The sequence below is a fragment of the Dasypus novemcinctus genome, chromosome 1, assembly GCF_030445035.2.
Source record: "Dasypus novemcinctus isolate mDasNov1 chromosome 1, mDasNov1.1.hap2, whole genome shotgun sequence".
Lineage (NCBI taxonomy): Eukaryota > Metazoa > Chordata > Mammalia > Cingulata > Dasypodidae > Dasypus > Dasypus novemcinctus.
The window spans coordinates 35,234,868-35,248,693 of NC_080673.1; the positions used below are offsets into that span (position 1 = coordinate 35,234,868).

Genomic DNA, 13,826 nt, shown 5'->3' on the forward strand with positions numbered 1-13,826 from the left:
AAAACTCAATAGTGAAAAAGCAAGCAATCCAATTAAGACATGAGCAAAATACATGAAGAAACATTTAGTTGAAGGATATACAGATGGCAAATAAGCACATGAAAATATGTCCAACATCATTAACCATTAAGTAAATGCAAATTAAAATCACAATGAGATATCTACCAGAATGGCTAAAATATAAAATAGTGATGAGGATGCAGAAAACCCAGATCACTCACATACTGCTGATGAGAATTTAAAATAGAATAACTAATTTGAATAACAGGTTGTCAATTTAATAAGAAATAAAACATACATCTACCAACAACCAAAACTGTACTTTTGGGCAGTTTTCTCAGAGAAATGAAGACTTATATTCACACAAAAATCTGTATATGTAAGTTCATAGCAACTTTATTCAAATAAGCAAAACAATATAAACAATCCAGAGGTCCTTCAATGGGTGAATGGCTAAACAAACTGTGGCACATCCAAACCACTCAGTGATAAAAAGGTAAGAATTACTGATACCCACAACCACTTCTATCACTCTCTAGCGAATTACGCTGAGTGAGAAAAACTGATCCCAAAAGGTATGTATGATTCCATTTATACAACATTCTTGAAATGACAGTATTAAAGAAGTGAAGAACACACCAGTGGTTGCCAGGGCTAAGGAGGGAGAGGGGATAGGAGGGAATGGGTGTGCCTATAAAATGGGAACTTGGGGGACTAGTGTAGTGGGATGGAAATGTATGTTGACTGAATCAAGATTAATATTTTGGTTTGATATGGTAGTATAGTTTATAAGATATTACCATTAGGGGAAGTTGGGTAAAGTGTATTATTTCTTGCAATGCATGACTGAATTTACAATTATCTTAAAATTAAAAGTTTAATTTTAAAGAAACATAAAGGATATACTGTGTCCTGCAGTTCAAGCTTCATGAGGAATTGTATTGTGCACTTTGTGAGAAGGATAGGTGTCATATTTGAAAGATATCCATATCAAGTATGGAAAGAAGACTCATTGAAGCTGTCACTTTAGCTTCAATGTGATAGTATCCCGTGGAGTATTCTAGGTATAGGAAGGGTAAAGGAAGTTGTGTTATGTGGAAATCACCAAAGATCCTCAAGGAATACCTACAAGGTAGTAGGGTAGCAGCAGATTCAGGAACAGCACTTTTATTTTTCAAATACCACCCTCTTATTGGGAAATCCTGTATGGCCTTCTGTGCCTAGAAGACAGCCTCAGGGCTCAGCTAAACTCTACTTCGAAAGACATCTGTCTATTACCAAGGTAGGATTGATTTGCCTCCATCAGCTCTGACAGAGCTAGATAACTTCCAATTTAGGATTTCCTAGGGTATATGCCTCCCCTTTCTCTAGCAAGTAGTGGATAGTGAAATCAAACTACTAAAAAGAGATAGCAAGCCTTATTTGAACCAGTCTAAACTGGTTGTTTTAGACTGTAGGTTGCTGTGGCAGTTTGTGAGCTATATAAACAGATGCTCGACCAAAGACAGGGAAGTAAATATACGAAGAAGGAGAACACAGAAGCAGATAGGCAGGAAGAGAGAGTGCTCCATAGACACAGCTCCCAGAAAAAAAGGTGAGCCTGACCTTGGGGAGAAAACAGAGCAGCTGAGCCCAGAAAGAAACCAGCCCTTGGGGAAAGAGACAAGCCTTATGCCAACCTATAGCTGAGATGGGAAGAAGCTTGGACCATGGAGCCTTAAAAGGAAGAAGGAAGGCTGACCCCTCACAGGCATTGCCCACCATCTTGCATCAACATATGGCAACGAGTTTGGGTGAGAAAGTACCTCTTATGGTACCTTGAGTTGGACTCTTTAGGGTCTGGTAACTGTAAGCTTCTACCCAAAATAAATACCCTTTATAAAAGCCAACAGATTTCTGGTATTTAGTATCAGCACCCCTTTGGCTGAGTAATACAGTCCCCTTAAGATAATTTTTCCATGTCTGAAAAACCCTTGGGAACTGGCAATCTTATTCCAATAAGTAACAATTTCCCATGATGGGAGCATTACCCTGAAGAAAAAAATCCAGTCAAAAAAGATCCCATTTGCAACAGGATGCCTCCACCCTGGGACTGAAAGGGTCATTTTCAGTACTAAGCCAGAATCAAAGCAGAAGTGAACAATCCTCTTGGGTCAGAAGGACTGAGACCCTGATGTTTGTTCTTGAGAAGATGAGAGTAGAAAATTAAAGTCTAGTTACCCCTAAAATAACAAATACCTCAGGCATCTTTAGGTGCCTATGATAATCAGTTTGGTTACCAGTTATATCAAAACCTCAAGCATCACTAGACATTTTGGAAGACTGAAAATATTTTTGCTAGATATAGTATGTATAAACTCATAAAGAGAAGGTGGCTCAGAAAATTCAACACTAGACTCAGGAATACTATTCCTTGAGTGCTAGTACTGTGGACACCCAAAAATCTGGTCTTAGAGGTTCACAAGCAGTGAGTTTAGATGAATGGTTCAAGGTACCATCTGGATAGAGAACAGACTTCGGCAAAAATGATGAACGTTTCATTAATAGAAGAGAGAGAGAACCACACATGTCAAAAAATACTCAAATGGTCTGCCTAAAATTTGTCTGCTGCACATCTTTCCAGAGTTTTGACCAAAGAATGGTCATGCCAGGTGTCTACCTTTATAACACTGAAAGTCCAAAGTGATGGTTTGGGAAGATTGGAATAAGTCCCAAGATGTAGAAGTTAGAGACATGATATCTTTGAGGCTGTATTAGCTCTGCATTAATGAAATTTTTACATTTATTCTTCATCAAGAATGTTCAGGCTTGAGAGAGGCTTAAGGCCTGAAAAACCTTTCCACAAAGTAATAGCTAAGTATATTTGCAGATGGTCTTGGCTTCTAGACTCAGAAAATGAGTTAAATAACTTTACTGATAAAAAGGCCCCAGACATCACCCTAAAAGAATAGCTTGTCTATTTTTATATCTAAACATACATATGTGGCATACTTGTTTAACATTCTGGGTAAGGGAAGTAGCACTGGTCAACAAATTGATAGAGTAGTAGAGGACAGAAATATAAGCAGAGAAAGCAAGAAGTTCAAGTTGTTAGGAAAACATGGGACTATTATTCTTTTGTAGTACTTGGCATGCTTAGCTCCATGGAAATGCTCTTTGGGCTTTTACCAACCAGAGCACATCCATTAGGGCACTCTTGGGGTAAAAAGGTAACTAACCTTAATCTACAAAGCAACCTGTTGCTCCAGAATTTATTATTACCTGGTCTAAAGGCACTGCACAGTATTCTTAGACCCATGATCAAGTGGCAAGGCAAGGATAAGGGATGAAACCCTATCCAATTCATCACCAGCCATTCGCTGGTGAGCTAGACAGATCTCTAATTATGGGCAGTTTCCCTCTGGGCCAGGCATCCAATAAATAAATATTCTACCCAATACATTATATGAGAAGCTCTCTAATCTTATGGGGAACTACTGGGGGATTTAATCAAGAGCAGAGGCTCACCCCAGCATTCAGTGTTGGCAGAAGGTAATCTCCTAGCCTTTCAGTGATGTTTATCAGATGAAAAAATGAGGGAGGTTTGTAATCCTGGCAAAATTTCCACAGTCAATATTGCCCATCAAAGCACAGTTTTTTTTTTCCCTTAAACTCAGTAGAAAGTCTCAAGACATTTAATAAGGTGTTGAATTATTCCCCTAAGTGTTTTGATTGTTTTCTATTTCTGTTCCAGAAAATCTTTTGTGCTCAGTTCCTTTTCATCTGTGAGAGAAAAACAAGCAAATACCAATTCTATCAAACCTTTACACCTATAGAAACCTTTACATCCTCTCCTGATGCTGCAAAGCAGATGGGGGGAATTATTTAGTCAGACAATTTCATTCTGTCTTACCTGCAAAGTGCTAATGTGAACAGGAGTTCCTGTACCATTCACAGTATTTTTTTTTGCTGCATTTCCACCTTTCCCATCTGCCTGCTCAGCCTTGGCAATTCTGGCTTTTTCTGCCTCAACTCTTTTGGGGTTGTTCAACATCACCTGGACAACAGCATACTCCACCAGTGACGCAAACCCAAAGAGAAGGCAAGCAATGAGCCAAACATCAAGTGCCTTCACATAGGACACTTTGGGAAGTTCAGCAGCAAGGGTTGTGCACTCAGATGCCAAGCTGAGTACCGAGAAGATACCTACAGAAACAGAAATGGGAATAAAGTTACTTTTAACCCCTATGAAATTTTCTTCATTCATTACTCTTTAACTAAATCTCTACCAGTAATTTTCAATGGGCTCTGCACAATCCACAGGCTCCCTTTACAGCTCAAAGAGTAAAAGAATTAATAAGTACATTTTTAATGTAAGGATTATTGATTGTGTATGAAGATGTTTCTAAATGCTTACTATTTTCTAAAATAAAAAGGAATTTAAACCAGGCGTGAAAACAATTTGGGTCTGGTTTAAACATTAAAGATGCCTAAACTACTTTAATATCTCTGAGGAAGCCAGACAGCTCTCTGGATTATTTCATTTTTCATCCGTTTTAGATAGATTTTAGTTATAGAGCTGGCTATTATCACATGAACAAACAAATCAGAACAAGAATGGAACATATAAAGCAATTTTCTGATAAGGTTCACAATAATAAAATTTAACAGGGAAGACAAAATAGGAACCACACCTGATCATTTCAGGGAAAATAAATGATTCCATCTTTTCAAGGAAAGAAATGAAATTCTACAATATGTATTATTAAATGTATTTCTGAACTCCCAAAGGGAGATTGCAATAATTTGTCTCTCTCTTTTTCTCTCTTCTTGCTGGCCTCCCACCCTATCATCTCCTTCTTTCTATTTGCCTCCCTTCATAACTCTTAAGGGAGAAAAGGGAGAGACATGCCCAATAGTCACTGACTGCCAGTGACATACCAGTCAAAAAGACACCTCACTCAATGTCAAGAGAGCTTCACTTTCAGTCAAGTAGGAAATAGGTTAGCTGGTGCGCTGTGAAGTCATTTCACTTACTGGACTGAGTATACTTGGATTTGACCACTTCTCAGCATTAATGAATACTTTATCCTAATAAGTAAGGGTATAGTTGGTTCTCTTTTCCTTCCCTTGAAATGGTAAGCACCATATTCATATTAATAATCAGAGCTAAAACAATGAAATCATATTTTATCAACTGCATCATGAGAGAGGCAATAGAGCTCTGAAAGGTCTAAAGATTTTCAAGTATTCAAGAGCCCAAGTGACTCAGCTAGAAAGAAAGGCTTTCCACAAAACACCATGACTTCTGCAAATGGAAACAATATTACTTAGACATGTAAGTTAAGTACCTAAATCACTATTAAAGTAAATGTCCTTAGGAAAACTAAGAACTAACTAATAGAATTACATTTTTAATGCCATTTCCAATGTTTTCTAATCTGGAGGTGGAAAGTAACATAGAAATCCAAGATCTTATCAATTAGTGTCCTAAACTATAGTTAAATTACATCTCTGGACATTAATTTGGCAAGCCATCTTTCAAAGTCAGTATTTCTATTCTTAATCAAATTTTGTTAATCAACCTATCAAGCATAGCCTTACTTAATTCCATGAGAAAGACTATATTGACATATTCTGTTCCTGTAGTATATTAGGAATTTTATGAAGAAATGAAGAATACTGTCAGATTAGAGAGGGCATTGAATGACTATATTAAAGGGCTTAATGCATTATTTCATACAGAATATTAAGAAACTAAATTTGGGGAAGAGAAATGACATTATAAAAACAATTTTTAAGTAACATCAACCTGGTAGTGACGTGTGAAACAGATTGAGAGGGGGAAAAAAGATAGCATGTCATGATCAAGTGGTGTTTATCTTGAAATCAATTCCATAATTAACCATATTAAAATAAATAAGGAAAACCAGGTAATCATTTCAACACCTGCAGATAAAGCATTTGACAAAATTCAACACTCATTCATAGTAAAAAAAAAAATAAATGCTCAGAAAACTAGGAATAGAAGGTAACTCCCTCAATCTGACATCTATGAAAAATCTACAATTATATTGCCCTTAAAAGTGAATGATTCAATTATATCTACCTAGAATTAAGGCATCCAGTAGGAATGCAAAATGGTGCTACCATTTTGAAAAATATTCTGGCAGTGTTTATAAAATGTACTTTTACCACACAACCCAAAACTCTCATTTTTTTGTATTTATCCAAGAGTAATGAATACATACAGCCAAGCAAAGACTTGTAAACAAATATTCATAGCAACATTATTATAATAGCCCAAAATTGGAAACAACCCAAAATCCATCAATTATTGAATGGCAGAACAAACTGTAGCATATCTACACTATGAACCACTACTCGGCAATTAAATAGAATCAGACATTTCACAACATAGCTAAATCTCAAAAACATGAATATGCCCTTATCCTATAATTTTTTAAATGAGTATGGCTACAGAGAAACATGCCACCATGCTAGCTGATCTCATTTTACATTTATAATCACTAACCCCAAGTAATCCATAATCCTGTCATACAATCAGAATGTATTTCCGTTGTCATTATTACTTTAACTTTCTCTTCAAACTACAATACTCTATCCCATCTCATTTGCAACCCATGACCCATTTTATTGAGAAAATTAAAGCAATTATAGAACAGTAGATGTAGTTCAAGTGGTTGAATGCCTGTTTCCCATGTATGAGGTCCAAGGTTTGATCCCCCTGTACCTTCTAAAAAAACAAATGGAAAAACCAACTCTCATTGAAGAGTGGATGTAGCTCAATAGTTGAGTGTCCGCTTGCAAAGTAAAAGGTCCTGGGTTCAATCCCCAGTACCATCTTAAAAAAAAAAGCAATTGCCCATCTATCCCCATCTATTCCCATATCCTCGGTATTTTTCTTATACTACAGAATGAGGATCAGCAAACTATGGTCCATAGGCCAAATCAAGCCCATCCTCTTTACAAAGTTTTACTGAGTCACATCCACACCATTATTATCTTTCTAACCTCATCTCCTACTTCTCCCTCTTTTACTCACTCTACTCCATGCATACTGTCCTCCTTGTCCTGTTCCCAAAATACATCCAGCATGCTCCTGAATCAGCATGTCCTTGATGAGCACTCTCCAGGCCCATTCTTTCCTAGATATCTATATGAGCACCATCTTATATATTATTTAATGTATTTACCATATTTGTTGTCTCTTCCCAGGAGACCTATAAACTCCTTGAGGTTAGGAACTTTTTAAAGTTCTATTTCATTAACTATCTATTTTGTTACCTATATTCTCAGTTTTTTGACCAATACTTGGTATATAGTAGGCACACAATAAATATTGTTGAAAGAATCAAAATGTATGAAAGTGCTTTGAAAACTGTTAAGTGATCTATAAATGTGGCATATTAACTCCTGAATGTGTAATATGGTCTTTACACTCATGATCTCAATTATCTCAATAACCCTTTAAGTACTTTTTTCATCCCAGCTGACATTTAGCAAAGTGAGGCTTAACGAGGTTAAATTTGTTATTTAAGTTGTCAAAGCTAGAAAGCAACGAGTGGAATTAAAATCCAGGTTTGATTCAACAGACTTGTTTCCAGCCATGAAACACTTGTGTCCTATAAGAGGTCTACCAGATATCAGGAGACAGCTCAGGAACCTGTGTCAGAAGTCCTGCACTGGATGGGGATTTACAGAGAAAAGTCCTTTAAGGATATTTCAGTGATTGATATGTTTCCAAAGTACTCTTGTAAACCTGATATTTATATTTATATCAATGCTTGGTAGTAAGATACTGCTAATAAACCAAAATTGATTATGGAAAATGCATGATATTTTGTCAGGTTTGAGAATTTAAATATGGATTTTTGTCATTTTTTTCCAATACATTCTACAACATAATTAATTCTCATTTCCTGAAGGAATCAATTTATCTACCAATAGTTATTTTCTTCATTACAGACACATATGTCTTGGGATGCAATATGCCACATATTTGATTGTTAAGGTAAAAGTTTAGTCTTTGTGATTTTTATTAGATTTGAACCACTGAATTTGTTATTCAGATAAAACTGTCATTTTCATTGCTTCTTTACTGGACTCCTAATCTTTAAAATCTGTATTTCATTTAATACCTCCAATAAGTCTGGAGGGAGATTTTCCCTTGGCCTTTCTGAAGAAAGAAAATAAAAATCAAATGCAGCAACTATTCATTCACCAAGAGATCTTACCTACATGAGTTCCAGGTAATATTCGGAAAATATAAAGACACACATAGTAGTAAAACATTTTTAAACACTCAAAACAATCAAAATTTATTGTCACCAATGTCCTGATTTTAAAGTTTATTCATTTTACCTGTAAGTAAGGTCTCTTGGGTTCATTCAAACAGAGCCCTTTTAATTTGTGTTTTCATACCACAGAATATTAACAATCACAAATTGGTAAGTAATGTTTAAAATGATAAATTATATTACATAGGCATGATTAAGAGTATGGGATATATATATAGAAAGATTTCCATCACAATAGTTATCTTTAACTTTGGCATTAAAGGGGATTTTAGAGTTTAATTATCTGTGAAAATCATGTATTAATAATTATTTCATGACAGACAAGGTAGGATAAATTAGGGGTGGCTGTTCAAAACACCCCAAATGTACATAAAGAAAAATTATATAATCAGAGAGGGCAGCAACACTTCTGAGAAAATCTAGTTCAATGTCAATTTCTGAAGGAAGCCAAAAAAAAATAGGTTGTCATCAATTTCAAAACAACTAGTTACACAGGCCAAAGATCTTAGAAAGTCTTGTCATGAGATAGAAGCATGCAACACTTTACCCAGGGGCACTCTGGCAGCGCTTGCATCAGGGTTGATCCAGAAGGAAAGCCAGGAGAGGACCACAATCAGCAGAGTCGGCGCATAGACGCCCATCATGTAAAACCCAACCTGTCTCCGTAGGGTGAAGATGACTTCCACACACGTGTAATAGCCTTTCAGAAAGAAACACATTCGTGGTATGAGATTCTCACCTACAAAGATTTTTCTGAAAACAGAAAATTAGCACTGCTAAGTTTTGTCACCTCTATTTGGGGCAATTTCACAAACTAAACTCCACACAAATGTTTTTCTCTCAATACATAGAATTTATGTGATCTAAAAATGTGATTAGAGAACTTGTTTCACCTGGCCTTTCCCAATTTCATACTGGCATTGAGAAAACGATACCACATGCTGCTTCACATGTCATTGTCTAGGTTTTAAAAAATCTTCATTCAGAGAATTTGCAATAGACAAACTTTTCATTACTCATGGGTACTTTCAGGACAAATGATCTGAAGGAATTATAGAGGAAGCAGTAAATCAAAGCTGAACAAGTCTAAAAAGAAATACTCTTGGATTATACACTGTCAGCCTAATTTTTCAGCCAGACATACCACTTATCTAGAAAGGATGTCATCTAAAATATTACATATGTATATTTAAATCTTAAAAATTAAAAAAGTACTGGAAGTAAACATCAGCAAGCATAAGACGTAAGTATATTCAGTCAATTTAGGTAAAGATCACATAGTGCAATCATTTGACATTCTCAATTCTCTCCCCACCCACACTCTAGGCCCTTAATATACTTTAACTGGGGGATGAAGAAAGGGCTTTCATTTTTGCAAGCTGGGACAAATTCAGAAATTGCTTGACAACATAATCCTAGAACTGTCAATATATCAACTTGTCTCCACTGGAAAAAAAAAAACTTAAAATTAATCAACAATTATGGGCAGTCTCATAATAGGTTTTGCTGCCTTAAGACTGAAAATAAGTGAGGCCACAAATAGTCTCACAGCACCCACAGGTGTTTAATCTAATTTTTTAAATGTTTTGGTCCTTTCTGTTAATAATTTGCATACAAATTTTAATGTCTACCATGCTTAATTTAGATAAGAATGTAATTTACCATTTAACAAAAATCAAATGTGTAAATATTAAAAATTTTAAATATCTTCAAATCATTGCTGCCTCTGGAGATTAGAAAGATATTAGGGCTAATGTGAAAAAAAAAAGTTGATTTGAACAAAAGTAAATTCTAAATTATGCCAAATATTTCCCAATTATTTCAATAACAAGAAATGTATGTTAGCACTTTAAATATTAATTCACTAAAACTAAGTATTTCATTTAAATTGTTCAAAAGTTTTAAAAAGTTACAAAGAGCAAAACAATGGAAGTTCCATCCTTTTTCTTCCCCACCACTCATGTAAACCAAGGCAAAGACAAACACGTTTGTACCTAACAATAAAGTATAATATTTCCAAAATATGATCTTTCATAACTCAAACTGCTGCAACTAAGTTTGCTTACAGTCTTTCCTAAAACTGTTTCTAAAATATCTCACTTTGTCCTAGCATCATTTAATGGAGTTAGTTTTAAATTCACCTAGTGCACATGAAATGGAGAATGACACACATGCGCTCCTCAGAAACTTAAGTAGTTTTAGATAGCCTCAGTTGCCACAAATATTGTAACAATTTACTATAAAGTTACTCACTTTAAAATGAATTTCTATATTCCATCCAAAGAAATCTAAATGACAACTTAAATAATATGAACCTTGTGTTCTGAAGCAAGTTTTGACTACATCCTTTTTATGAAAGCACACACTAGGGGAATTCGTGAGGCTTGGATGCATTTAGCAGTAAAATACATGCTTCAATATTATAGTGATTTGCTCTATAAACTTTTATGAGAAACATTTTTAAAATCTTTTTTGATCTTTCCCTAGTAATGTTACATTTATGAGAGACAGGTGGGCAGCTAATTGATATATATGTTCATGGGCCAAATTCAATTTATTTTCTATTTCCTGTGAGGTTTTATTTCATTAGTATTCACTGAGGTTTCCAATTTTAGTATTTTTGTATACTTGTTTTCCCATATATTTATCCACGTTTACAATTTGCACAATCATAAAAAGGCATAATTTTAATAAAGATAAGCTGAGTATTTCCATTCAAATTAAAGAAAGTATTGGCCATCATTTTACATACTGCTCTATACCATTTCCATTCAAATTAAAGAAAATAGTCGCCATCATTTTATATATTGCTCTATATCTTCTCCACTATTCTACATTGTTAAGCATTCTACATATTTTGAATGTCCTATTTTTCAAAATAGATTTCTAAATAGTATCCAAGCATTAAAATGTGTTTTACTTATATTCATTTGATGGTTCATGTAAATGTTGATAAAGTACCTAAAACACTAATTGCACAATAAATATTATGCTAGCCATGGAGCTAATGAGAGTGTGACTTACTTAAGATAACAAAAAAATACCATGAAAAAATACATTATCATGGCTCTTGAGTAATCCTCCAAATATTCTCTAACACAGCACTCCTCATTTCTTCTTAGAACTAAAATGAATTATTAATTTACTTATTTGGTTATTTCTTTATCACGCTAGACTATGGTTCTATAAAGGCCAGAGACCTACCTGTCTTGATTCCCTGCTGACTCCACAAATCAAGATTTTTAAAAGAAGGGCTTAAAAGTGAAAAAAATGAATATCCCCTAAGATTTTAAGTACCATTACACAATTTTATGCAATTACATACATTAGAAATAAAATTACTACTTTTATTTCCATCTCCAGATGAAATTTTAATAGTGTCTACTTTACATTTCTAAAAGCAATTTAGAGACTACTAATGGGAATAATAAAAGTACTTAACCCATTGGGTTGTTGTGATGAATAAATTTCTGTAAAGCACTTAAAGCAATGCCTAACACATAGCAGACACTCAAAATGTTATCTACTAAATAAGTGTTCTTTTTTTTTTTGTACTCATAGTACTGTCTTCTTTATTTTTTTTTCAAATTCTACTCAATTTATTCATTTTTTTAAAAGATATTACATTTAAAAAATATGAGGTCCCCCTTTGCCCCCACCGCCCCCACCCCACCACTCCCCCCCAACAACACTCTCCCCCATCATCATGTCACATACATTGCATCTGGTGAGTACATCTCCGGGCATCGCTGCACCCCTTGTCCCATACCACAGCCCACACTTTCCCACATTCCATCCAGTGGGCTGTGTTCTTACGTAACAATCCAAAAAGTACATTTGTTGGCTTCTGAGATTATTGTTTTTTTCATTATTAGGTAATCTGTAAAACTCCCTATAAATGACAGTCAAGCTTCTTAATTTGAGAGAGGGGTAAAGAAGGGAGGCGGAACACTCAGCCCAGTCGCAAGGCTGACACCAACTATCCTGGTGACATTCGACAAGTCATTCAGTGACCCTGTACCTCAGTTACTTTGTGTGTTAAAATAAACATGGGAACTGATTCAGAATTATCAGTAAGGTTACTTCCATATCTAATAATCTCTGTATCCATGACTCCTTCATTGAGTCCCTTAATGGTCAAATCTTTAAGAGCACTCTGTCATTACTTTTTATTTTATTTATTTTTTCCTAACTGGTTACTTGGGGGGCAGGGTGGACCTGCACCTCACTGCACAGGTCTGGGATGCCTTTTTATTTTTTTTCACTAGGAGGTCCTGGGGATCAAACCAAGTCCTCCGTATGGTAAGTGGGAGCTCAACTGCTTAAGCCACAACTGCTTCCCTGATATTTTTAAAAGCTTGAGAATTCCGTGAACACTGTGAGCATGTGATTATTATCTCTACTGTAGTAAACTAAGTTCTACAACGAAGGGCATAGATGTTTGTGTTTCTTTGTTAACATATTGGAATGTTTACATTAGATGCTTAAAATCTAATTTTATATTATTTATACATATGTATATGTTTACTCTATCTTTTATTTTTAATATCAACAGGAATGGTTTAAAGTATATTTTTGGCCCCTGATGATGTCATAATATAGGAGCATTTTTACATAAACATCTGATTTCTCTAAAGTCTATACAATTTCATGATATATTTTTATTATTGCAAGGTCAACATAAATGTTACAATGAACTTATATTTTAATTATACCTATTCCTGAAGAGTTTTGTCATGATTTACTTTCCTAACACAGAATTAAAATTTGGTAATTTAAAAGTTGAGCTGATTATTAAATAAACGTAATGATCAAAATCCAATCATCTCTTTACTTGTAATGCTAAGTAAAATAACACTAGATTCAATATCTAAAACATTTTAATAACCTATAACTACAATTAAGACTCAAGATTGAATGATAATCATTGAATAATGAGTACCGTGTTTTCATTTCTGCAAAAGTTTGATGTAATTTAAGGAATGAGGTTAATTTGTTCTGCTCTTCATAATTGGCTGTTCTGTGACATTGCCAAGAAGATTGTAAAGAGAATATTTACTGATGTCCAAATACTTCACATTCTCATTGCTTCCTGCACAGCATAAAGATCAATACTTTCTAAAATGAAGAAGGTGGGGCAACCACCATCTAAAAACTGCCCAAAAGCCACTGGATAAATATATACCAATTACATGGCTCATATCCATAATGATTGCTCCCAAACTAAATCTTGTAAGAAGCTGAATTTCTTGGGAACATCTATGAAAACACTGCCTGGGAGTGTACACATTACTAAAATAAAAAATTGAAAATCTCTACCATCCAGAATTACATAAAGAAAATTATAACTAGGAACAGAAATAAAAAAACTTACTGAATATAATTTTGTGAAAGATTTAAATATATGAATATAAAGATAAACTACTTATAAATGCTGAATTTATTTTTAACTAGTTTTTTTATACTCTCTCTTTAACATACAGTAATCTTAAATGTGAACCTTTGAAACAGTTTAATTTGCTTAAT

General features: G+C 34.5%; 1 protein-coding gene across 1 annotated transcript in view; it reads right to left on the bottom strand.

Annotated features, from left to right (window-relative positions):
- Positions 1 to 13,826, bottom strand: part of GLRB (glycine receptor beta) — a 157,848-nt gene that overhangs the window by 41,848 nt on the left and 102,174 nt on the right. Inside the window, exons 8-9 of the mRNA XM_058278251.2 lie at positions 8,848 to 9,000; positions 3,893 to 4,185 (exon numbers count right to left, since the gene is read on the bottom strand). Of these exons, the coding sequence (XP_058134234.1) occupies positions 3,893 to 4,185; positions 8,848 to 9,000 (446 nt within the window). The remainder of the gene's footprint in view (positions 1 to 3,892; positions 4,186 to 8,847; positions 9,001 to 13,826) is intronic.